General features: G+C 40.3%; 1 protein-coding gene and 1 long non-coding RNA gene across 6 annotated transcripts in view; one reads left to right on the forward strand and one right to left on the reverse strand.

Moving 5' to 3' along the window:
* Nucleotides 1–24,598, reverse strand: part of FRMPD4 (FERM and PDZ domain containing 4) — a 297,516-nt gene extending 272,918 nt beyond the window's left edge. For 2 of the 5 annotated variants that reach the window (XM_068180064.1, XM_068180066.1), the window contains exon 1: nt 24,220–24,595. In XM_068180064.1, coding sequence (XP_068036165.1) covers nt 24,220–24,260 — 41 coding nt within the window. In that variant the 5' untranslated portion in view covers nt 24,261–24,595. Of the gene's footprint in view, nt 1–24,219 lie in introns of all 5 variants that reach the window. The other 3 variants (XM_068180069.1, XM_068180063.1, XM_068180070.1) reach the window with 2 other exon arrangements.
* A 176-nt stretch (nt 24,599–24,774) lies between these two features.
* Nucleotides 24,775–27,098, forward strand: LOC137468383 (uncharacterized). The gene is made up of 2 exons (XR_010995905.1): nt 24,775–24,952; nt 26,766–27,098. It is a non-coding gene; the product is annotated as an uncharacterized lncRNA (long non-coding RNA).
* The last annotated feature ends 854 nt before the right edge of the window (nt 27,099–27,952 follow it).

Consider the following 27,952-nt stretch of genomic DNA (forward strand, 5'->3'; position numbering starts at 1 on the left):
TAGACAGAACAGCCAAAACTGTTCAAAATAAGTCCACAAGCCATTACAATTTTAAAATGGGAACATCAGGCAAGCCCTTCCCTCCACAGCACTGTCACCTGTGCCTCACCTTCCCCAGATCCCCGACTTCCTTCCACTTCACACCCTCCAGAACCCTTTTCCAAAGACAAGATACAAGTGCTGCCATTTCCCTGTAGGCAGCTAAGCACACCAAGAAGCTGCAACCACAAGTTGCTGCCCTCTCTCAGCTACTGAGGAATCAACACATAGCATGAGAGCAGCAGGGAAACAAACCCAAGGGAAACCAGCACCTCACAGCACCCACGGCTGATGGTACAACAAGTCTGAGTTGAAAGCTCTCAAGTGCCTCATAAAATACTTCAGCTTACAGAACTGTTTACATTCAAGCAAAACTGGGAAGGGTAAAACCCTGGCAGGTTGAGGGAGAGCATCATGTCCCCAGTGAGGTACATGTGGAGTTCTGAGTCCAGCTCTTGGCTCCCCAGTGCAAAAGAGATATAGACATGCTGGAGCAAGTCCAAAAGACGATTAAGAGCATCTGACAAACAAACAGGGCTCAGACTGGAAAGGAGAAGGCTTATCAACATGTATAAATACTTGCTAGGGAGAGTCAAGAAGACAAAGACAGGCTTTCCTCAGTGTTTCCCAGTGACAGAACAAGGAGAAATGGGCACAAATTTAAATACAGGACACTTCATTTGACTTAAGGAAATATTTTGTTACCAGGAGAATAGCTGAACACTGGCTTAAGTTGTCCATAGACTTTGTGGAGTCTCTACCCTTGGAGATATTCTAAACCCAACCAGATATTGCCTGAGAAGGGCGTTGGACCTGATGACATCCAGAGGCTTCCAGCCTCAACATTCAGTGATTCTGTATACACTAAAATTAAATTACCATTCTGCTGGTTGATGCCAAATAAGAATGAAAATAGAGCATATGTACAAACATCAGCAAACACAACAATTAATTAAGTCTCCAACTTAAAGCTATATTGAATGAGCAGAACTAAAATAGCTAGGGCTTCTGCTTATAATTTGTTGGCCCTGACCTTCCTCTCTCTCAAGGACCCTCCACTGTTTGATGAGGTGACATTTTGTAAAGGCAATTTCTAGATTCAAAAGAACAATTTAATGATTCAAGGGGGTGCCAACTTGGCCACAAAACTGAGGAATGGTTTGATTTTTCTCTCATTCTCTTTAAACACTCATTCTGTTCCTGCTATTTCTCTCCCAAACACACATTTATTTCCCTCATTTCTTCTCCATGCTATTTAATCTTTTGCATCCATCAGGAATAATCCTCCCCTGTCATCACTGTATCCTGAATCACCAGCAAGTGACATTCTTGGAAGTAATAATTTAAGAGTCATTTTAACAATGCAGTCCCTGCTTCTTGCTTCACACTAACATCTATTTTTTGCTCCAAAAACAAAAGGCAATGTCATCCACAACCATATTAAGACCCTCACTGCAAAGCTGTAATTAGTCTTCTTTCAGGCCTTGCCAACATTTCTTCTTAAAGTGGTAGCAAAATTGTGTACAAACAAGCACATCTCACCAGTACTCTGCCTAGGAATGCTTCCAAGACAAGATTTCACAAGGAAGGTTTGTAAAAGCTGGAACAATTTTTCATAACCTTCGCAGTTCAGTTGATTTATAGCAGTTGGTTTCAGAAGTTGCCACCAGTAAGTACAAGTGAGACAAGAACAGGTGTACTCTTTCTAAGGATAAGTGATTTCATTTTTCTTCCCACTGCCCATTTTCCTCTATCTCCTCATCATTTCCACTTGCTTTGCTATTTCCTCCTTAGCTCTCCTCCTAATTCTGTCCTTAAGTCAAATTTCTACCTGCTTATAGTTGATGTTGCTACTAGATATATTTAGGAAGAAAAAAAACCCACAAAACCTAACAAAAACCCAAGAACTGCAAGTTGTGCTTTGAATACTGATCCATATAAACCACATGACTTTCTGCATGTGCTTAATTAATGCATTTTTCTATTGTCCTCAGTACTCTTTCCTTGTTGCTCTTTCAGCAAGATCTCCAGTGGACTCCTGGCCTTTTTTATAACATCAAGCTATTTTCCCAGGCAAGTTCTGAATTATTTTCAACTAAGTGCTATTAATTGTAAAAAATAAGATTGAGAAACAAAGAATAGATCCTTAAGGCACACATTCAACTTTAAACTCAGAGCTGGAGAATTTAAATTTAGAGCACATAAGCGTGGCTGTTCTTCTGTGAAGATGAGAATGAAAATAATGTTGCAGATCCTCAAAAAATAGTTTAAATAAAATACTAGTTCTGCTTTACATACCACAAGCAGGACTATAGATAAAAGTTCTTCTTCAGCTTCAGGCTGAACCAACTGAGGAGAACAACACAACTACTTCCTTCCCTGCAAGAGCCTACCAGATCTGTATCTGCCAAGCAGATCTACATGAGATTTACAAAGTCTTACCACATCTTTCTGCATCCTCATTCTCTAGAAAATCCCTCCAAGTCTGCTGGTGTCACTGTAGTAATTAAGAAAATAATTATTTTTCAAATGGTGCAGAATTATCCAAATCATTTTGACCAGAGGTCAAAGTATAAGGGCACAAAAATGTTAATTCTGGCACTGATTATAAAGGCCCAACAACTTCAAGAAATCTGGGACCATACAGGCACCAGTGCCTTCTTCAGCTGCAGCTGAAAGAGAACATCAAGCAACTATTAAAAAACTTCTTGTTAACTTGTTCCAAGAATACATCACCCTGAAAGAACTGTTGTATCAACAAATAGCACAGAATAAAAGCCGCGACTCTAGAACAGATGAACTTACCTATGTGCTGATCTTTAGAATCCAAGAACCTGCCATTTTTAAAAAACGAGGTGATCAACAGAGGCCCTTAAAACTAACAGATACAAGGTTGCTGGTGGAAAAATGGAGTAAATCAAGACAAGAAAGAGCATGCACAGTGCCCAGATGTAATGCTGCAGACATTTTCCCTGTTCAGGTAATACATTCCAAGTTTATAATTTAGTCAGCAGTTTTGCTAGCCTTCAGAACCCTTTCAATTCAGCATATATTCAAACAGAGACAACAAAACTTCACAGGATTTGCTCCTATACCCAGAGCTGAACAAACAGTTGCATCATCCACATGACCTACTACTCCTCAGAGAATCTTCGCTTGGATGCCTTAAGACCAAGATGAATGGACAACTCTCTTCTCTCAGAAAACACTGGAAAGAAAAGGGGGAAGGAGTGTAGAAAATCTACTGTCCTTGTCATGTATCATTTTTATCTTTTGGCTTGAAAAACACCAGGATTTTCCAGTAAGACCCCTCAAGATGCATTTGGAACTGCAAGTGCATTGTGACCTGATGGGAGACAAAGCTCACTCTAAAACTGCAGCCCATCAATTATCCCTTCTAATCCAATGAACCTTGACAGCTATAAATTCTGATAAACAAAACATGTTATTACATAGCTGAAGATATGTGTAAGACTGTACTTTGAAGGTACCATCTTGCTGCACAAACTTGAAAGCTGTCTTCTGGACCATCTAAGACAAAATCCAAGGACACATTCATTGTCAGGCTGGACACAGCTCTGAGTAACTTGTTCTACTTAAAGACATCCCTGCTCATTGCAGGGGGGTTGGCCTAGATGACTTTTAATAATCCATTCCAACCAAAACTAGGGCAGAGAGGCCCTGCATACAGACCTCAACAAATTGGCCATCACCCACCAGATGAAAGGCAATGATGGGCATATGACCATATAATGGGCAATCACCAACCGTATGAAAAGTGCTGAATTCCACACCTGGGATGGGAAAACACTGGTTGTGTGTATAGACTAGGAAGTGAGAGGCTGGAGAGCAGTGCCAGGAAAGGGACCTGGGGGTCCTGGTCGATGGCAAGCTGAACATGAGCAGCACTGAATGTGAGGCAGCCAGGAGGGCCAGCCCTGTCCTGGGGGGCATCAGGCACAGCATGGCCATCTGGGCAAGGGAGGGGATTGTCCTGCTCTGCTCTGCACTGGGGCGGCCCCACCTCAAGTGCTGGGACAGTTTTGGCCATCATAATATTAAAAAACCCCTAAGCTACTGGAGACTGTCCAAAGGAGGACCACAAGGATGGTGAAGGGCCTTGAGGAGAAGCCATATGAGGAGCAGCTGAGGTCACTTGGTCTGTTCAGCCTGGAGAAGAGGAGGCTGAAGGGAGGCCTCATTGTGGTCATCAACATCCTCACGAGGAGAAGCAGAGGGGCAGGTACCAATGTCTTCACTCCTGTTACCAATGACAGGCTTTCAGGGAACAGCATGAAGCTGAGTTGGGGAGGTTTAGGGTGGATGTCAGGAAAAGGATTTTCACCCAAAGTATGGTTGAGCAATGAAACAGGCTTTTAAAGCTGGACAGAGTTCAAGAAGCCTTCAAACAACGCTCTCAGGTGCATGCTGTGACTGTGCAGGGCCAGAAGTTGAACTTGATGATTCTGATAGGTCTCTTCTAACTCAGCACATTCTATAAACCTATGATAATTCCATTATTATAAAAAGTGATGTATAGCACAAGCACAGCCAGTGTGACAATAACCTGATTTATCATGCATTTAATTTGCTTGCTAAAGAATATGAAATTAACCTGTGTCACCAGCATTTGCTGTCATTAGTTCAGCACTTTCTTGCTACAGGGATGATCAAATGCTTCCTGACATGTGAACTTCAAAGAGCTTATACAACAAGGACCTTGGGTAAAGGAATCCTGAGGGAGGAGTGGCAGCTCCCCACAGATATGTCATAGCCTCAGTCTTCTTCAAGGGGAAATGAGAAAACAAACAAACAGAAATGGCTTCAATCACCTCCTCCTTAATCTCTGACAGACCAATCCAAGTAGACAGGAAGAGGAGATGACCACACTGTGGGAACACGGCTTTTATAGGACACAGGACATGTAAGTACTCCACAGTCCTGGAAGCTTCTGTGAGTGACAGTAAACAAGCTGTATCAAGAGAGAGGAATTATGATAGCACTCCTAATTTTGTGGTGCCTTTCTTATCATGCAATGTTGGCATGGACTACAGTTCTAATGGACCATCTTTCCTCACTTAAGCATTAAAATAGTTTCACCAAATTCAGTATTATACAATTTAAGAAACAATTGTCTCAAAAAAGGGGCATCCTGGAGTCATCCCAAGTCTGCCTTCAGACCAGTGGAGTCCCTATATATAAATCATGTCCATTTGGGGTGATATCCCTAGGGGATTTTAAAGAGACAACATTTCTATAACAGCTTATCTAAGGACCACTAAAACATAACATAACACGTCAGTACATCTTCTCTAAGAATTAAAAAGAGAACAAAAATAGTCTTGGAGCTTTCTACATTGATTTCAAAGAGACTTCAGCTAAGTAGCTTCAAAATGACAGTTCTGCTTTAGTCTCCCAGATTAGCTTGTTAAGTCTATGAGCATAACACTGGAAGTAGCACATCTAAAGTAATAAAGCAAATAGATGCAGACATGAAATATGGAGTTCTATCCCAACAACAAACTGAAATACAAAACAAACCAAAAAAAGAAAAAAAAATACAAGAAGCTAATAAGATTGCAGGTTTTTTTTAATTATTCTTTTCAAAATATCATGTATCACACTCCTCAAGCTAATGAAGTCAAACCTAAGTCTCAGAAAACACTTAGGAGAAGACTACACTCTTGAAAAGTCTCCTAATTTGAGTGGGAAGCTGTTGCATATCTGTTAACAAGCCTTTGCAACCAAAATAGCTATTGCCATCAAGACCAATTTGCTAAACTTAATCAACTCCTCCATATCCTTACATAGTTCCCATTAGTGAATAGTTTCAATACCACCTTTGCTCATTACACAATGTTTGCAGTTATCATTAAAAATACATAATTTGTAAAAGTACATATAAATTTATATATATTTGTACACTAGCAAACCTACAAATCAGCATGCCAATAAAAAAACAAGAAAGACCATAGGAACTACATTTGAAGAAACTGTAGAAAGCATGAGTCTCAACTATCCAACATACCCAGTCTGCACAGCAACACACAATATTCTTCCTGATTCATGAAAAGCCCTGCTGGTCTTACAAACCAACTACACTGGTTAGCTTTAAATAGCAAACCACAATTTGGTTTTGCACTAAAAGTCCTTGTGCCAAGCATAGTTTTTCCTAGTCTTTTCACTTCTTCCATTTCTTTCCTCCCTATTGGAGCCCACAACAGGCTGATATTCCCCATTCTTTATTCACATTCAGTCTAACAGAGTAAGCCACTCTGAATTAAATTGTGTGACCTCAGCATTTCCATGGCTTGGGATCTGCCTCATGGAGCTCAGTCACATCTTGGAAACAAGGTCTTCATTTGTGCTCCCTCTTCTGGCTTTACGAGCATACGGCACAACCACAGTAGGGTGACTTGGAGACCACCCCAACAGAGCCACCACTATCTGCGGTCCCTCCTCCCCAAAAAACAACACAGACCCACAAAGAAAGCATTCACAGCCTGCACACTACCACCTGCTGTGGTGGATCATGCTACCAAAATAACCCAGATCAGTACTCATGGGAGTGATTTATATTATTTCACTGCTCATCACAAAACAGCAAGGACACAACTTCCAAAGATGGAACAAAAATAGCTTCCAGCTAATTTTTTAAGCCTATCCTAGTGTTAATTTTAGCTTTGGAAAACCATCACGTGTAACAGAACACAGAGTCCAGCACCTTCCACAAGGAAAAACCCCCGTGACATTAAAGGCTCATATGTAGATATGTCTGGCAGAAGAGGCTTTAATTTTTCAAGCTTAGAACACATTTTAATAAATTATATATTTATTTTCATAATAAAAATAAGAAATTACGTTATTTAGCAGTACCGTCTTTGGCATCAATGAAGTCCAGGAAAAGGAAGTGGGGGAAAAAAGCCAACTGCACCATAGCTGACTGTTCCAGCATAATGTTGCACTGCAGTGGAAGTCTATTTTGAGAAAACTATAGTTGCCAGCAGCATAACCCTCTTAAGTCATTTTGGTAGAAGTTGTCAAAATGCATGTTCTTTGCAGTCTTGCTAGATTTGGAATACTTTATCTGACCTTGTTTTACAACAAAATGAAAATTCTTGACTATCCTCTAATAAAAGTATTTGAAGAAATGTTAAGTCTGGATGAAAACATAGTAGGTAAAATAATCTACAGTTTTCTCTGGACATGGGAGATAACAAAGTGGGACTAAACAGAGGCAAAGCTGAGTAAGGAAGGGAGGAACATAGTCTAGGTATCTTTATGCATAAGAACAACTTGGGAATGGGTAATGGAATGAGATGGACAGAAGCTGCCAAAGCTGTCAGCTGTCGGGACCCCTAAGTCTCATTTCTTCTCTGCATGCCTGTGTTAGAATGAGAGAATAAAAGCTCTGGAGAAGGCCAGGAAAAGGGATTGGAATCGAAGGATCCCTTTCCTAGGCAGCTAATTACAACTACTTAACAGTCAGACATATTCTTCACTACTCCATTTTCATTCTTGTATTTGTGGCAGAATTCTTTCTTCCTGGAATATCCTAATGCCTGGTAGTCAAGAGCAACAGATGTTGGCTCAGATCTCCAGCCTTCAGAGGGGATATGAAATGCACAACAACCAAAGAAGGGCAGAAATTCTGCAACACCATTGTGCCTAATGATATTTTCTGCTAGCTGCTGCCAAATAGTTTTCCAGATCTGCTTATCAGGGACATCTGGTATTCTGCATTAGCCAACATGAACTGGTCTGGAACACTCAATAGCCTCAGGAATGTGGTGTAAATTTTCATAGCTAAGGATGCTTCTTTTTGGACTCTTGGACTCTGCTGTAGCTTTTGGAGGTCATCAAAATTTTAGGTTACATCACAACTTTGTAAATGGGCTCTATAATTCACCTACACACTTGCTTCAGCAACTATCAAATCTCATTTGGCATCCAGCCTTTTTAGCTTCTGGAATGATTTGTCCAGTGATTCTGTATGGTCTGTAGACAGCTTCAGAAATGGTGCTTACAAACTCTCACAAAAGTTAATGTACATGAAACTAGGTAACAACAGTTCACTTTTGCATACCAACTAGAAAATGTAGGGACACTCAAGAGTAGGTAGATTATCTCTTGCCCTCCATTTTGTTATTTATTCTACAGTTCCTGTAGACAAGTGAACATTGAAGCTACTGAAGAGAAAAAAAAAAAAAAACAAAACAAAACAAGAAACAACAGTTGGAGAAATCTAAACATAAATCATCATAATTTAATTTACCAACAAACACTCATCAGCTGACCAACAGCATGTCTTCCAGATTCTCATCACTTTATTTACTGTTTATCCTCTGCAAGTGGAAAAATGGTGATAGAATTCAATTTTGTTTTTACCAACATATACAGACTGCTACATTCAGAATATCCTTCTAAATTACAGTTTATATTAAGTGCTATTCTGTGCAGCCCATGGAAGATGGATGAGAAGACACTTTTCCCAATGAAGCATAGGAAAGCTTAAGGCTCGTGTTTTCCTTGTGGTAGCAATATGTTATGCCAACAAATACAATAGAACATTTTCCAAAATGCTATTCCTCATGACACCTTCTCCATACTAAGGCGAAATACAGCTAAGATCTGTAGCAAACTGACCTTTGACTCTATTTGCCTAATTTCATCAGCTAGAAGTCAAATTACATGCCACAAAAATGCAGACTCTAACAGATTTTAGAGTAAATCAGACTATAACGTTCCAGAAAAATACAACCCTTGATAGTATTTAAGGCTTGCAAAGAGCACAACTACTGAACAGGCATTCATTTTGGATGCACGCATTGTTTTAAAAAACTTCTCCCTCTTAAGCCTGTTTTGTCGTTTCTTCCTTTTTTTTTTTTTTTTAACTGCTCTGGAGGTCCAAAGTTTTTGATGAAATAAGGGTAAATATCAAACCCATGCTTTACCTCACCTGAAAATTTAGTTTTGTATCTCTAATAAAATCCCCTTTTTGCATCAGTTCCCAAATATTCACCACTATGTGGAGGTTCTTTCTATCATCCAGCACTGTTGCCCTGATTTTTAAAAGTGTTTTCTTTTATAGTTCTTTTGAAAGTCTTAAAGTTCTCATAAAACTTCTTCAGACTTCTGATCTGTCTACATATTTCTGCTGGAGTTCTCATGCACTGTTCTTGTAAATAATGATTGGTTTGCATTCTTCTTTGTGGGAGGAGAGAATTGATGGACTGTTGGTTTGACCATTGTGGCTGGAGAGGTGGCAATTCCATCCTCCAATCCACGGTCACCTCTGGAATTCTGTAAATATCAGATGCTCGAATAAAAACACTCTCTTTTTTGGCCTTTGAACTTGCCGGGCGTTTGTGTGCTTACTTTCGTGTCCAATAGGGACACAGCACTTTTTTTTTAAACAGTATCTGAAACTACGTGCAATGTTCCAGGTGAGCATGGATTGTCTCACCAGATCGTCAAATCTATGCCCCATTACAGTGGAAACTAAGAATTCTTTAAAAAGCATTGCCAAGTCCATCCCTTGGATGAACAGAACACTCTGATTTTAGAGCCTACCATTGAATGGTGATGGGTTTTCTACAAGAAATTCAGGAAAATATAAGGGTTTATTTTGCAAATGGTTAAGAAGTTACAATCCAGTAACATAAATTAAAAGCTGCTTCCAACCTACTGACAGACATGTCACACTAAACATTCTCAGCAAAAGCATTTCTCCTGATTTTCTGAACTGTGGAAGTAAAAATCAGAAGGAGGAAAAAGGGATAAAGGTAAGCAGGGAAAAGAAAAAAGCCTACCAGTAAAGCTTTTGGAGTTCCCATTCAAGGGAGCAGACTCCTGGCTAAATCCAGAAGAAAGTGATCTTGACTGCAGGTGGTGCACTCTTCTGTCACCACCAAGTGCCACTGCAATCAATCAGAATCACTATAGGAACATGGGGCAGAGGAAAGCAGCCCATTTTAAAATTTAAATGTAAAAGGTGCACTTTTAATTTGAGAATGAGTATTTTTAATTATGCACTAGAAAGGCATATTTTAGGACAATTCCACATGGAAATAACATGTCCTTTAGAAAATTCTTAATGTCCAATATCTACTTTGCATAATGAAATGCCAAAGGTGGCCTTAAATTTCAAAACTCACCTTGAATTTATTGTGTCTTCATGTGGAAGTTCAATATTCATTAGCTTATAGAGTACCAGACACCAAACTCCTAGTTCTAAGAGGAATAAATGATAAAAAATGGTCTTTAATTGTTGGGGTTTTGTCCTTCCCTACAATCTTGAAATAAAAAGAAATGCTCAACAAATCAGACAATTAGAACTGCTGGCTTTTTCTGGAACAAAATTCTCTTCCATGTTTTATCAGGTGACAGTTTAATTCTGTGATCTGATCTTTACATTGAGCCCAGCATCTGGTCATTACATAGGTAAATTTTCCTTCCAGCTGACCACCACCCTTATCACTAAGTATTTGTATGTGTTGATAAATATCAAAAATACTAAACAAGTCACCAGGTACTAAACTGCAGAAGTACCTTTCTCAAAGGTGAAATCGTACTTTTTTTTCTACTGTAAAACAACCACAACTTTCAATACAACAGGCCTAAATTATGAAAGTCTAATTTGAGAATGGAAAGCCATGATCTTTGCCTCCAAAATGACTGTTCATTTATGTAGCAAAGACTCTCAACAGGTATTTTCTAGGAGCTGTATGGTAAGCTGAGCAGGCATGTGTACACAATGATGCATTTACACACCCCTAAATCACCAAACATGCAACTTCTTTGCCATTATTAATGCTGAGTTTTCAGCAAACTATTCAATACAGTTGCTGGATTATGTCTGCATTATGAAGAACAGATCGTGTTATCTTTCAGTGTAATACAAATTATACATCCCTGCTGAAGAGCCTGCCAAGGCTGCGAACCATCACATTCAGAAGCAGCACAGGGAAGCAGACCCAAGGTATGTATGGCAGGTTTCCTTCCCTCACCCAGCCTGACAGCAGCAGAGGCTGCAGCTCCACGCTGAGGGCACTTCATTTACTCTGCTCAGGTACACGGGGCAGTTGTGGCTGATCAGACACACAGAACTGGCACTTGGGACAAGGCAGGTCCTACCAGATGAAATTAGAGCTACAGTTAAGCCTGCAAAGAAAGTTTTGGCTGCAATTCAAGTTGCACTGTTATTTACTGAGCAAAGAGATTCTGTACACAGGGTTATCTGGCCTATGCAGGGTGCACAGTCCGGCTGGAAGGAGAAAAATCCACTGCGTTTTGATTATAAGGTCTGTGCCACTCAGCTCAGAAAGAAAAAAATGACAAAGACAGAATAAAACAATTGCATGTATGTGAGAAAGAAAGTAGCCATGCTGTTCTTACTCAATTTTTGCAAAGACTACACAAAAACAAGACTAAAGTTTCCTTATGGTTTCCCATAACACTAAAACTTTACGACTTCCTGTCACTGTTCGCTAAAGGCAGAAGCACCATGAACTTCCAATGCTCAGAACTGTTCTCCCCTGAACATAAGTATAAATGAAAGCCTAAACCTATTCCCCCAACACCTTTAAAAGCCAGAATACTGAACTAATTAATAAAAAAAAGATCTGGATCAAGGAGGTGTCTGTTGTGGTCAGAGTGCTCACACACATGCCTGTGCCCCTGCCGACAGTGCCAAGCAGACCAATGACAAGTGGTGAGTCAGTATTAAGTACTCACTGTGAAAGGGGGGAACTAGCAAAAGAAAGCTGCTTGAGTTGGAAATTGATTGGAGGGGGATGAGGGGAAAGAACTATAACAGCAAACCATACCACAGAAATTGAGAGACAAACTGTTTTCTGCTTACCATTGCATTTGCAGAAGAAAAAAAAAAGAATATTTTGAACACTGAGTAGATCAAATGTCAGTTCTTATAATTACAGCCGGGTAAACAAATATATACTGGTAACATTTTATGCAGCTAAAATAAATTTCAGCCATTTTGAAATAACACCCAGTAGAACAGGTATTGTGTCCTCTAGTTGGAAAGCTGTTCATTGCAGCACTGAACTATGAATCATTTGGAAAAAAAAAAAAAAAAGAAACCAATGCTGCTTTACCTTCTACTATGAAATAAACATTTTAAACATTTAACATGAAAACAGAATTTCTCTTTTTCAGAACCAGTACGTAACATGAGAAAATGGGATGAACTCTGACATTAATGGCTAAAGAACATTAATGTAAGGGAAACACTTCCAAAAACATACATTTGCAGAATCATTACAAGACTAAAGAACACTATGAGGTTTGGACAAGCTTTAGAAAACACATCAAAAAGTAAATCAACATTCTGCCATTAAAGAAATGCAAAGTACTTTTGCTGAGATGAAGGAGAAGGCTTGCACTGACATCTGGAAGAGTGAAATTCATCCTTCACCCTTTACATGCCAGGTTACTATTAAAATCTATTAAACAGTCAGGGCACTAAGTAGCACACCCAGATACCATAGACAACTTGAATCCAGCAGGACAACTATGGAAACAAGTGGCAGGGGCAAACAATCTGCCAGCTTTCCACACTGCCATTTCAGAGCCTCCCTGTCTCAACAAGACCTTCACAGGATCTTAATGCCTATCAAAGACATCAAAAGAGAATAATCAATGTTTTGCTTTGAAAGAACACACCTTTGTATCAGTAAACAAATATGCAACATATTCAGCATCAAAAAAAAAAAAAGATATTGGAAGCTTTTCTATCCAAACATGTCAACTAACGAAAAACAGACCTGTATTCCACTATTCATATTCCACAGATATTATTTATAAAGTGGTCTTCTGTAGGGCATGCTAACCATGAGTCATGCAGATGTATGATTTTAGCCACCTAGAAAAAAAGTGTGAAAGCTTCAGTATTTTTAATTGTGCTTCCTGAGAGTACTTTTTTGATATACTATATATTTTTTTACAATAAAACACCCAAGCTAAAAGAGCTTCAGTAGTTCTAAATTAAAATGTTTCTATGGAATCATTTGTTGTGAGGCTTTTTAGAGATCTCCTTTAGACATATCCTTCAAGATCCCCAGAACCACCAACTTTTTTAGACCACATATCCAATGATGTGATAGAGTTGATGGATAAACATTGCAAAGTATGGAAGAGATCATCAAGGAAGGGGGCTGATGAAGTACCATATATGTATAAGGAATGACAGAAGATACAGAAGGAAGAGAAAAATTGCTGTATGGAAACTCCTCAAAGTTTACTACGGCTCTTCCTAAAAAAGAGAAAGACACATGGTTCAAAGCATAATTAAAAATTCAGGCTACTTATGCATCTATAAAACTCCCACTTCCAGTTTAAAAATGAAGAGCATTTGAAAAGCAAGCCATTAATACTCTCCAGTTATTTTTCTGTGGTCTCAGAAGTAGCTCTATACTTGCTTCTATAAGATGCTCTTTCCAAGTTCAGAAATAGAGCATTTGAAAGAAACCTTTTATCTCTTCAGACAGCTTCCAGAACCTGGAGAACACATCCATGGAAAGGATATAACTGCAGACTTGCTGCTAGAAATGGACACATGTTCATTATTTAAAAGATAACAAAAAAAACCAATTAAACTACCTCTCATTTATCCTGGACAGTTCACCTTCTAAAAGCAATCTAAGAAAATTAATCCCTTGGACAACCACACTCCTCTGCTGCCTAACAAAGTAAAAATATTATTAGAAATCTGCTTTTAAAAACAACAGGAAGCCAGTTTCTTTAGACTGTATAGCATGGTAGCAAGGGTGCAATACCTTCACATATCAGGATGTGCAAGATACACAAAGCTGCATTTAGCACACAAAACCTGTACTTGGTTTCCCAAGGGCCCAAGCAAAGCCAAGTCAGTTGAAGGGAACAGAACAGGATTCAAAGGCAGGAAATGACAAGGAAGCAAGAGGAACTAGGAAAGATCTGAGGAATTTCAGAGGGGCTGAAGCAGCCTCTCCTCACTGCAAGCCATCTTTTGCAGAAACTCCCCTCTTCCCAGATTTGCTCATATGTGGGGCTCTCATGTAGCCTCCCCACTCCTCAGTTCCCAGAGGTACCTGGAGAAAGGGTTCATCTCCTTGTTGTCCCACAGCAGCACCCACCACTAAATGGGGTGCAATGTAACAGAGCTCTGCATACTCCAGAAACTCCACTTCCCCTTCTCCCCTTCCACCTCGCTGCCCAAGACAATATGCTTCAATCACGTCTGCCAAGCCAGTTTAGATATCTACATCAGCAGAAATGAAACAAACCAAAACCAGTTTTCTAGTGGTTTTAGTCCCTGAAGTAGCTCACGATGGTGTGAGACATAAAGGGCTGCAGGGGACAAAATGTGGAAACTGAAAAGCAAAAGAAAGTGGAAATCAGACCCCACAGACTCATTAGGTCTTCTGCCAGTAGACATTACATGAGGCTGATCATATTACAAGAATGCCCCCTCAAAGTGCTTCAGAGTACCAGAGCTTAGTCCTCATTCTTCCCCATGCCAATAAAAAAAAGTAAAAAAAAGTAAAAAAGAAAAAAAAAAGAGCACCAAATGCTTAAATGGACTTTTTTTAAGCCAAAATGAAACATAAACACATTCCTGAACAACTACAGATTTTGCAGTCAAGTTATCTGCATTCAAGGAAGGCGAAGTCACAGGGCTCACCAGTGAACCAATGCAGGAGTTGAGCTTCACCCTAAGAAAAGGCACCATCCTGACTGCAGGGTCTCCAGGAAATAAAATACTCAGGGAGTCAAGGACCACCTTGTTATTTCATGTGTTGGGTTAGTTCAAGCTTAGCCACCAGAAACCCCTTAGAAAAATAAAGACTTTCAAGAAGAAACTCAAGACCTTAGAAAACAAAAAAGTTGTTTCTGATCCACAGCTGGAGCGAATTCCTCCCTTTTCTAAAACAGCAGTCACACAGATTACAGCACATCTCACCAATTAATTCAACAAGCCTTATGAAGCAACTAAACTTCTACCCAGGCAACTATGCAAGTTCACCTTCACATAAATATCAACTAGTCTTGAACAATTAGTTCAATTAACTCAAGGCTATTTAGCCCCCACCCAATACAACATTCATTAAATTCCTTTCTCCAATTTTTCTCTTCCTTTGCCATTCCTCCTCTATTACATGCTGTAGCCCATACTCACCCTGCCTTCAAAGCAGAATAGTCAAGTACAGATCATTCCCCATGTGCAGTTTTTCTCTGTCCCCCTTCACTGAATGCCCTGACAGGAGAAGGCACTCCTTGTAAACATGACAGGTAACACACAATACATTATGCAAAGCAAAGACCTAGGCAGATAGCCAACTTCATGACAAAACTATCTGCCTCCCTCACTGGGGAAAAAAATTCTTCCAAGATAAAAATTAAAAATTCAGTTAACCTTATCTGAGGTTTGCAACAAGTCAAAACTAAAAAACAAGAAAAACAGATACCTTTAATAGCAACAAATAGCAACTTTCATATGATCCAAAACTTAATGCCTGTAAAAAAACTGTGAAATTTGCTAATTTCTACCTGAACACATGTACTACATTTTGACTTAGCAGCCACATTGTACAGTCAAAACAAAACATGTCTTTTCTATGATACAGTTGTGCAACCTGTTACGTAGTGCAGTGTTAAACAGACAGCCCACCCCTTTCTAGAGTGGGTAAGGCCTTGACAATACTGCCATAATAACCTTCAATTTTTTTTTTTTTTTTTTTTTTTTTTTTTTTTTTTTTTTTTTTTTTTGTGGGATAAAGATCTAACATCACAAGCAAAGAAAGATCATAGGATTATAGAATGGTTTGAGTTGGAAAGGACCTTGAAGCTCAGATCCAACCCCAAAGTCTGAACTTTAGCCCTGCCGGAGCTGGCTCTTCTGTGAAATTGCAACCTCTGCTGTCTCAAGGCTCCTGTCATAGATGCCTCAAGGCTTGTCACAGCCTCATTTAGAGTAAGTCAAAGTCAGTGCCATCATTCAGGCATTCAGGTAATGAAGCATCCTGCCTCTACAAATCTGCTTAGATATGGAATATTTCCAGATTTCTTCTCCAGTTCTCTCCTGCTCTATTTCAGCCAAACACAGAGCACAAGTGAAATAAGGCAGCTCTGACTTGTAACACATGTCTGACTTGTTTTACATGGCTGGTGCAACTGCTAGTACTCCTGGTAGCATTTACTGCCATAGAATAATGGGCATTTTGCTTTCCAAACATATGAGTACTGTCAAATCCAGAGAAATATAATCACAAATCCAAGATTAAGAAAAAAACAGTGAAACTGCAAAATATATAAGCAATATAAGCAAAACCTTATGTGCTGCATAACGCTGGAAAAGTATTTTAAACAAATATGTAAGCACTTACATAAGAAAGGTTGACAGTTTATCTGAACAATTAAAACTCAATAATGCACAAACATTAATGAAAACCTTCACTCTAAATAGGGTATAATCAGTAATGCAAAGTTTTACGAATAGTGATTTTCGATTTTCTTCTTCAACAACATTAGTTTCAAAAATTATGTATTTTCTCTCCCACTCCACAAAAACAAACAGAAAGGACATATGCAGAAACAAATTTTGAAGAACAGATTTTTTTGGTCATTTTGACTGTTAATGTAAATCACTATGTAGTTTTCATCAATTCAAACATACACACCTTTTTGTTTTGACTATCTATAGATACAAAAAAGTCATAATACCTTACAATATCCCAAGTCTCTTTCCCTTAAAGTCTCAAAAATTTCAGAAAAATCAAAAAATAAACTCTATCAAGAGCCAGATCATAAGAAGATTCATTCTCAGCATTTGACTCTAACATACCATCTATTCTGCAGAGCCTTATCTCCCCACACTCCCATAGCTAAAACTGATACCTGACAAGTCCATTCACTAACTTTATTATAATTAAAAATGTTGGTTTTTAAAACTAATAAAAAGAAATTTATTAGTTTGTAGCCAATAATCAACCTATTAAAGGGAGTTTCTGTATGCTCTGAACTAAAGGAATACTGGTAGAAACTTCTACAACACCAGGTCCTAATTTAGGACAGAGAGACTTTTGAGTCCTGGAGTACTTTACGTCTCTAGCTCCAATGTACTTTCACAGGTTTAGATTTTAAAAAGTGTGGATTTCACTAGGATTTGAAATGCAATTACTTAATGAAATTTATACTACTCCACTGTTATTTGCTTCATTTCCAGTCAATGGAATAATTATCAGAAACAGAGTCTCACTGATTATTTTAAAGGTCTTTAAACATACCTTCAATAAATGTGCAGCCTTTTCACTTCACAGATTTCTTCAAGGTACGTCACAAAACTATTCATTTTACTCATGATTATAAAAAGCAGCTTTAAATACAGTTTGGTATTATCAGAAGTCAATTCCTGTTCAAGCATGTCCCTGTAGTACTTAAATGCTGATACTTTATCAGCACCAAAAGTTTCCATAACGTGGATCCAAATAGGTTATATGCAAACAGTCATGAAAATGAGTAGTTCATGTACCTGGATGGTCTTCTCTGATTTAACAGAGCTATTTGTGCATGACATAGTAGGACTGGAATCCAAAATTACCTTTCCTTACATTTGATTTTTTGCATTATTTGTCTGCAGCAGATAGAGATCCTTCCCAGATGATGGTTCATTTTATAAAAGGCAGTGGCTCCTACATGACTTTAGTCAATTCTTTACCCCATCAGTCAGATGCTAAGTTGTGATAGATCTGACATAACTGCTTGGAAATGCTTTCAAAAGCAGTAAAATACCCCTTCTGCACCACATTATGAGTGGAGCTGAGACCATGTATTATCCTCTCATTACTTCAGGTCATGGTTTGTATTCCCTATGAACAGCTTGGTACACCTTCATAATGATCTAGAATGCTGCAGCATATGGAAACATATCCTCATTTTTTATTACTGCTGTTGTGAGAATTTTTTTCTATTTAACTGAAATTTCCCACATGAAAGGCTATTGTGTTTTCTGTCAGGCTGAAAAGCAGACTTCTCATAAACAAATAAACCAACCAAATCACATGAACAAGCAAACCTTCTCCTCCCTCAAAAAACTAAACATAAACTGTAAAACACCTCAGGCTTGTCGTGGCATCAGTGAAATAGAGGCAAAAACCCACAAAAAAAACCCTCTTCTGTCTTCTCACACCATATAAAAATTTTAACAGAGTGACTTAAACATACACACACAAGAATATTGGTGCAGGCTACAATTATAAGAGAAACTGTCCCAAGATTCTTTATTTGGCCTAGTCACCAATAATTTTACATTGAAGTCCTTTAGATTGAAGTCCTCCAAAATAAACCAAAAGCAAACAGAAAAGACATCTTCCTAGAAATAAAAGCATTGTATTGAACCTGCACATTTTGGTTTTTCTTAAATCAAAGCATCAAATTTTTCATTCCATCTTCTTCAGTAATTAGTAGAAGAGGAGAAAAAAAGCAATCCTTGGAGTTCATTCTCTTTTTTTTTTTTTTGCTTTCTCAAAAATTTTTTGAGACAATGTTGCTTCTGGTATACAGAACTTACATATTTAGCAGAGTTGCATGATCATTCACGGACCACTTGACAAGTTTACAGCAGTTCGTAATGTAAGGAGTGGTTTTAATAAATCTCTAAATTGCTGGAGTCACTATGACATACAACATTACTAACATCACAAACATTAAAGCATATGTCTCTATTATGTGTGTCAGCTAACAAAACAAAACAGACAAATAATAAAATATACGGTAATGTCCCTATATTAATGTGACTAGGCAAATGTGCCACTAAATGTAATGCAGTCCTCAAGGAAAAAGGCTGAAATGAATTATTGGTTATTTGAATTATCATCCAGTATAATAAAATCCTTTTTGGAATTAAATTACCTCCTTTGAACATGAAAAGGATAATCATAGGCTTTCTTACTGAATCTTTTGTAAATACTGAAAATAACTTACAAGCTATGATATTGTCATTTCAAAGAGTAATCATAAAAATTGTTCCAAAAATCATATGCAAAACAGCATCAGTAAGTTAATCGCACTTTCAGTTGTCTCTCCATTAATGTATAGTTTTTCTAAACTTCACAGGAAAATAAAGACTTAGCAAGGAATATCGCAGATAAAGAAAGGTGCTATTCTGATAAAGAAACATCCCAAAATCTTCTTTAATTAATAAAAAAAATTAAAAAACAAAAGCAAAAAAACAAAACCACAAACAACAGACAGGCTAATTTTAGAACTTTAAATCAAAAAACATACATACGCTTGGCTGCATAAAAATAATTAAACCATGAAGTCAAGCAACCTGATTCCCTAAAAAAAAAAAAAAAAAAAAACCACCCAACCAAACAGAAAACCAAAACATACAAACAAAAACACAACAGAGCGTCAACAGAGCTTAGTACTCAGAAGATACAGGCACAGCTTCTAGTCTGCTACATTTTAAAGCAGATCTAGGAGGGACCCTTTCACACCAGTCTGGCACGACATCCAAAGACAGTATCTGGAGAGAACAAAACCAAGCATAGGGCGACAAAGGCTGGAAAGGGAGAGAACAAATGCAAGGCTCCACATCAGTTTAATCTTCTTTCACTTTTATCAGAAGCAAGAACCCAAAATTTCAAACATCTGAGCAAGTACTAAGTCAGTCTACCTGACTAGAGATGGCCAGCTATGGAAAGATAAACACAAAAGATAAGACGGTGAGATTTATCCATCCCAATGAAAAAGAAGTTAAGAAGTAAGAAGTTGGTAAGACATTCCTTCTCAGTTAGAAACCCAGCCTCAGGTTTAGCATAATCGCAGCAAAAAAACATATTTGACTGTTCTGTGAAAAGAAGAGCTTGCAGGGTTAAGGTATTTTTTCTTTGTCATTGTTTTAAAGCCAATTCCAAGGGCCTGGCTAACAAGGACATGGCTATTCAAATCCCATTTTAATGGAATAAATTTAAACTCAAGGATAATGGATGACAATGCTAAACTTGAGCAGAAAAGTAAAGATTCAGGTAAGACAAATTTACCTACCCTCTACGACAAACTGGCATGGCTGTTAAGGGCAGGTCCAAACCTTCCTGGTATCGTCCTGTTTGTTACACGGGTTTAACTCTCCGATAGTTATACTTTTAACAGCTACAATGAAGTCTAGATTTCTACTTTCTTACCCCATACTTCAGGCCTACTTGAAGATTTTCTTTCTGGTGACAAATTACTCCATGAGCTCAGAACTTCTCCCAAAAATATAACTGTGACAGAGATGTCCACCCTACCCTCAGCAGTATTGACACAGCTTAGAATCTGACAGCCACTCATGCAGACAGTCATGTCATTTTCTCCCTAGTGTTATCTGGCAAAGCTGCAAACAGGGGAACAGGAGCTTTGTATCCCAGCTCTGGAGGGTCACTGCCTCACTCAGTCACATTCAGGTGATATCCAGACTTTCAGATATCTTTCCATATCAAAGTTATACTTCCTGCTGTGAAAGCTCTGAAATAGAACTGACCTCAACAGCCATCACAAAAACAGTCATTTCCAAATAAAAAAAAATTCCAACTAAAATATATATTCTATGAATACAGGCTTAAATTCTTGATAACTTCCATTCACTATTCTGACCTATTGTTTCACAGTTCATCTGTCCAGTACCGACTAGAAACTTGACACTGTGCCCTTTTCTCAGATTTACCTTGATCTGAAAACAGTTTCATGTTCAGAACAGCAGCACCATCCTTCCTCCATTGCCTATACTTATGCTCAAGAATCACCACTCCTACTGTTTCTCCAAGCAGCTGCTAAAAGCAACTGAGAAAGAATCGCAGGCAAGACAGACTTCTGAAACAGCCTCAACTCTCAGCTATGCACCTCACCAATGGCCCTAATCCTCTGCCCCAAATTACAGATGCTGCCACACCATACATGCTTATGCTGCCCACACTACAGAAATATTCACCTGCTTTGTACAGCTCCACATCAGAGCACTGATACATTGAACAAGACTTGTCAATCATTCTCTACACTTGGAAAGTCATCACAATAAAAGGTAGTTGTTTGTTTGTGTTTTTTCCTCCAGAGAATGACACCATAAGATTTATACCAAACATTTACTCCAGACCATTACCAGATTGGTGAATTTCCAAAATGGGATGGGGGAGAGGCTATGTCAGGGAAAGTGTGACCACTATTTTTGCATGGTATTTTTGGTTTCAGTGTCTGATGGGTATCTCCAAACTTTCAACAGAAACTTTATCACGAAGCATCTGTATGTTTATGCATAGTACACAATGTGACAGACCTACAAAGTCAAGGAAAGGATAAGATTACCAGAGATCATATTTGTCATAAAACCAGTTTGGCATTCTCTCTCATTTCTGCACATAATCCTTTTCCAGATTATGCCCATATTTTCCACTTACCCATAAAGTATGGACAATTGTTGAAGCCATTTTAGAAGCAGAGTCTCTAAAAGACCCTAAACACAAAGGTATCATATAAAAAAACCAAATAGGCAATTAAAATATAAAAAATCATGTATGCTATGTAAAATTTTATATCCAGTAGCCGCCTTCTAGGACTTTAAACCCCATCTTAAGCTTATTCCAGATAAAAAAAAAATTATATGTTACTTGATCGAGAACAATATTAAATTCTTACCAGACAGATTAAAATCATATCATGACTTCAGGAAGCATCACTTCCAGTAGCCATGTATAACAGAGCTTAGGTGTGCCACTGCCTGCAAAATCAAGGCTGCAGACTAAAACTGTAGTAAAAGACTTGCAACTTAAAATGAGGAGATCTGAATGCACAACAAAATAAAATTAAAAAGAAGTTCAGCACCAGCCATGTTCAAAACAACTTTCTGTAGGTAATCTGCCTGTAAGATCACATTCTCAGTTAAATATTTTCTTCAGAAAGGCCTTCCTTCTAACAGCAAACAATTGGTATTTTTGGGCAAACTAGTTCTCCAACCCAAATGCACAAAAGGACTAAAAATGGGGTTTACACTGGAACCTGTCTTCTTCATGAAGCTCTCATAAAACTGGAATAGATACCTGGCTGTAACCTAGGTAACAGCAAGTAAAGTCAAGTCCTGTGTAAACTATTATGTCTTTTAACAACCAGAAAATTAGAAATAAAAAGTGCAGCTCAGTACAGAAATAATTTACTGCAATCTACAAGATAAACACAGTAAGTATTTCACATCCTTAAATGAAGCAGAGGCAGATGTAAGCTTTGAAATTTGCAACTTCATTTAAGAAGGAACCTTCAGGTTCTTCTGAAGAATTTCTGTGATCTATCTTTACTTAAATATAAATCTAAGCTCTGTCTTCAAGTATGCAGAAAGCTACAGATTTTGTACACACCAAGAAAGACCCAAGCTTCCAATACATATATCAATTGCCATGCACCTGACATAATAAAATTTTCGAATGACACATCCCTTTCTCTGCCTTTGATTCTAGACCAAGTGTGTGTGAAGACCTGGGAGTTTTTCTAAAACATCATTTCCAAAAAAAAAAAAAAAAAAAAAAAAAAGGAGAAGGTCACATAAATCAGTTACCTGGAAATAGATATCATACATGACCTATTCCTTATCGATGTGACCATATTTTCCCTCTCTTCAAAGTTCCTGCTGTAGCTCCTGCTGCTGCAGCTCTAGTGGTATCAGCCAGTAACACCACCCAAGGCAAGCCGAGGGGGCTGCTTGTATTGTCACTGTCACATGGTGAAAAATTGCTGTGAGCAGGATGAGACAATGATGTGCTTGAATGACAGCAGCTGTTCTGAGCTGGCATGCCACAAGCAGAGCTGTAATCACAGCCAGGTGCAATGGTGGGAATTTTGGGGGATAAAGGCAGTGCCTGCACCTGTGGCACTCTGTAACTTCTAGCCATGCAATATTTGTTCTTTACAGACCATCTGTCATTTTGACAAGCTCCCTACCTGACCGTCACTGGAGCAGCCACCTTTTTTATTTCCTTACCAAGGCCTTTCTCCCTTCTGTACACCCATCCAATTTCTGCCTCATGCGTGCCTCATAAACAGAAAAGGATATGGTAACTATGGAGTAGGAACCAGTGAATCATAAGAATTTGAAACACTCCTAGTTACAGTGATCAAAGCTAAATCCTTTAGGAAGATTATCCACACCAGAACCCTGAAAAAGAAATGTGACTCAAGTACTTTCATACTGCATCTTTGAGATAAAGCACAATCCCCTGTGTAAGTGCGAAGGGTACCTCCAGTTACGCCTAACTACAGTGGGAACATTGTAACAGGGGATGTTGTGCCTCTTGATCTATCTATGCAGTTCCAGGCCTGGCAACCAGCTGCGAACGCAACAGTCCACAGGCTGAGACCACAACTCTGAGGCCATTCAAGAGAAGGTTTATTCGGAAAACAAAGAAATAGAGAGAAATAATACAAATCAACCACATATTTAAACAACGAGAAGTACGAGCCTTAAGAGCAAGGGATAAGAGACTCCAAATCCACTCGCGCCCCTGCACCCATCATCGTGTGAAACGGCAGAGGGGCAGCGCTCACAAACGATGCGAGTGGCGACGATTTCACCACTTCTCCAAAAACACGGCTCCTGGGGGAGCCCGTGTGCCTGAGGTACCGCGGGAGCGCAGCGGAGGGGCAGGGCGAGACCCTTCCCGGCGGCGCGGCCCGGCCAGGCTCTGCTCGCTCCTCGGAACTTCGCCCCCGCTCCCGCAGATGACCGATACCTGCACCGCGGCCACCACCCCCCGCACACCAGCACACCCCTCAGCCACGCCACCGCGCCCGGTTCCGGCTCCTGTCGCCGCTCTTGCATTTTCAGAAGCACTCTGGCCGCCCATTCTGGCCGGCGTCTCAAGGAGGGCACCGCTCTAGCCCAACTGCGGCCGCAGTTCATTGTCCCTTCACAAGGGAGATGGGGATGACCCATCCCGCGCAGGGACATCGGCACGGCCCGGGCAGATCCCACGGACAGCGAGCCCCCACCGCCCCACCCCGACACCGAGCCCCGAGCCCCGCTGCCAGAGAAGTTGGGAGCGGCTCCCCTCGCCAGGCAGCCCCCATCCCTCCCTGCCCCCGCAGGGCACGGGCAGCGCCCGCACCCGCGGGATGCCCGCGGTTCGCGGAGCAGCAGCGGTGGCGGCAAACACCTACCCGGAGAGCTTCCCAATCTTCACAAAGCTAAACACATCCATCCATGCGGCCGGCTAGCTCTGCCCGTCACACTCACTCACTCCAGCAGCAGCGGCGGCGGCGGCAGCAGTTCCATGTCGGGAGAGGGTTGCGTCCAGCGGCAGCAACAGCCCTTGCAAAAAAGCAGGAGTCGGCGGAGACAGCGGCTGCTACCCCCCTCCGGCGGGGAGCTGGGCGTGCAGCATCTCGCAGGACCGGCGCTCATCTGCGCGCAGCCCTCCCCCTCCGCTCCCCCCCGCCCCGCTCCCCGCCCGCCGTGCGCTCTCCCGGGGTAAGTCCGGAACGGAGCGGGCGCCGGGGCTGCCCGGCAGGAGCGCTGCCCGCAGCCTGCGCTCCGGGAGCCGGAGGGGGAGGCGGCAGCGCTCCGCCGCTCCTCTGCAGTACCCAGAGGAGGGAGGCGGCGGGGGTGCTGAGGAGAGCGCAGGGTGTATCGGGGTGACTTCTCCTCCCGCCGGTGGCGTGTCCGCTCCGGTGGGCGAGCGGAGGGCGCGGGCGGCGGCCCCGGCGAGCGCCGATCGCCCGCTCCAGCCCGAGGCGGCGCTGCGGCCGCTGGGCCGAGCCCAGGGCTCCCCACAGGGCCGCCCGGAGCCGCGTTGCCGGGGAAGGAGGGCGAGAGGTCGGGATGCGAGGGGCACGGCTGCAGTTCCCCGGGGCAGGGACCGGAACGCTGAGCGAGAGGGGAAGGGGAGCCCTGGTAAGTAGGAGGCGACACCTCCCCAGTCCGGGGGCTGCACCCTGGGCCTTGCAAAGCAAAAACTTGGGAAAACAGAGAGCCGTCTTTGCTTCGACGATCACACTGCTCCATGCAGTCCTCCAGGGTGAGGAAGAGTCTTTTGGCTTTCAGCCCTCGCACTGAGTGCTCATCAGTGGTGGACCGAGGACGGGCACCGGGCTGAAATCCACTGCCTGGCCTCTGGCACTGTCCTGTGACCTCTCTATAGGTGCCAGGAAAGAGACCTGAACGAATGGAGTCCTCGTTGTGACAGGGACATGACAAGGCTGGTTGGTGACAACATAAGTCAAGCATTCTTCCTACCACATCTTGTGGAAAAATGATAAATCTAGGGCTCCTGACCCAAGAACAAGAACAGATACATTGCCTTATACTTAGATCCTGCATCAGGCTTTAAATGAGGCACTAGAGTTTAGGTCTCCATGAGTTTCCTCTGAGTGAGCAGAACAGGAAGGCAGGTGAAATTCAAATTAATCTCCACACAAACTCTGCACTATAATACAATAATTCTCAGTATGGGAATGAATTTTCTCCACTTAAATGTTTTCATTTGTGTGTTTGTTCTCTGAATAGATTGATATGTGCTCTACTTTGTGCCTTCACAGAGTTTCAGTCTCTTCTGCAGGCTTGCACCTGCACCCTCCCACCAACTAAGAACTTAGAAAATTACAGTAGAGCTCAACACATCTACTTCTGTAGCCAGATGAAAACAATGCACTTTTTTAATATTAAAACTTGTATTGATAAGAGAACAAAAAGAACAGGCCGTACTAATACTCATTGTGAATTGAGTTTCAAACTGTTCTTTAAAACAATAGCAACAAAGAATGATTGATCATCTATTTATATTGGGAGAACATTGAACTGCCAGCTAAAAAACACTTGCTGGCCTAGCATAACTGTAAATGGCTTGGGCATTTTCTGAAACACCATATGAAATATTTTATGCTAGTGCATCAAAATATTTATGTGGTACTTACGTGTACTCTATTTATTTATTGTTATACTATATTTTTTAAAAACTGCAGAACCTGTGCCTGTCATTCACACTGCTCTATTGATTGGTAAAAGCTACAAAGATAACACAGTTTCAGCTGGTTAGAAACTGATTTATTTATAAATCTGTCATTATTTATTTATAGACTGAGGAGATAGGCCAAGATCCTACAAAGCTAAATGAAGCTGATGAAATGATACACCATATATAAAATTAAGCACATATGTTCCATATCAAACAAGGTTCTCATCTTGAGCACTTCATGCTCCAAGGCTTCTCACATAAAGGTGCCTTAAAGCATAGTGGTGAGTGCCAGAGAAATGAAGAAATTCTAAGGGGTCACTGGAATTTCTGTGGTTTCAGGGTCTTTCAGTGGAAAAGCAAATGTGATCCTAGGACATACTGGCTGAAGTATTTCCAGTAGAGATATGTGAAAAAAAAGAATTAAGATGTAATCAGAAATACCATGCTCAGCTTATTCAAAAGGTACATTTATGAAATATGAGAGCAGGTGCAGGAATGTTAAAGGTAATGAAGAGTCAGTCTTATGAAAATAGAGTTTTGCCTAGCAAAACAATGACTAAGAGGTAAAAAAAAATTGTTGTTTATAAACATCACTATTGTAAACACAGGGTGTGTACCCAAAATCATAGGCCTTTATGAAAGTAGTTAAAATTTGAAATGAAGCTGAAATTATCTCCTCTTACTTTGGCTTTCCAAATAGATTCATGCCATATTGCTGTATTTATAGTTACTTTTATATTTTTATTTTCCTAGGCAGAAGCTATTGCGACATTGCAAATTTTCCAGAATGCCTGTGAAGATACTCTTGGACCAGCCAACATGCTGGAGGTCCATTAATAGCAGTATCACAGGAGTCTTACTCCCAGATGTGAGACATGAAAAGAGAGCCTGGGCAAGTGTCCTTCCTACTGTGCTAAATGCTGGTAAACTTTTGGAGCTGTGCAATGTGAAAATCACCCATGGGGAAGGAGGCTGGGGTATGAGAGTGAACTTTGGTTCATGGTTCTTTGGCTTCTGCTGTCATAGCAACTGGATACAAATCTGTCAGTCTCATAGTAAAAGATTAAAATTTGCCTACCCGAAGAAGCGAAGTGGTGGGCGTTGTTCTGTTTCAAGAGTGAGTGTTGATATGTGTAGTTTGGACTGGCTTAGAAGCCATCAACTGTACATTGAAATAATATTTTGGTATTTTATCTTCATTTGCAGGAATATCAGTTAGACTGTGTCATGACTACACTCTAGCACATACATTTATACCTTTCAGTTACTACAGTGGGATTCTTCTCAATATCTACCAGAAGTTCAGGATCCAGCCTCAGCTCGTCATACCCTACCTCTGTGGTGCACAGGTACTTATCAATCCAAACCATCTCTTTCTAGGAAAAGTGACAAAAATTGCCTTTTGCAGGTGCTTTATTTTCTTTGTTAAGTCCAGTGAAAGGAAGCACAGATGCGTACCTTTGACTAGAGGACTAAAGTCAGGTGAAGCAAAACCCATTTGAATGTGACAAAGGTACCTGTAAACACTGAATGAGAACAGGCAGCCAGAGACAGCAAACCAGCATGTACTCAGCATCTCAGTAACAAACAATAATTGAACATGAGCATTCCTAATCTTAAAGCGGGAATCTGACATCAGTTCCTGGCTGAATTTATAGCTTTTTGAGGATGCTTTATTACCATGTACTATTATCTTTTTATTATGCCTGGCCAGAGTAATCAAGTAAGGACACTTAATACTAATGCTTTGTGTAATCATAGATATGCTTGTGTAGACTGTGGGCCAGTAACAGCCTTAAATTCATATAGTAAGGCAGTTTCATAGGCATTTTGAGAAAAGGAAATCTGTGTCATTTTATTATGCTCCCTGTTCTGAAAGAAATGGCAGACATATGTGATGCAGACAGGAATGCTATACAATCTAAACTTTAAAACCAAGT

Source organism: Anomalospiza imberbis, chromosome 2 (assembly GCF_031753505.1).
Source record: "Anomalospiza imberbis isolate Cuckoo-Finch-1a 21T00152 chromosome 2, ASM3175350v1, whole genome shotgun sequence".
Taxonomy (NCBI): domain Eukaryota; kingdom Metazoa; phylum Chordata; class Aves; order Passeriformes; family Viduidae; genus Anomalospiza; species Anomalospiza imberbis.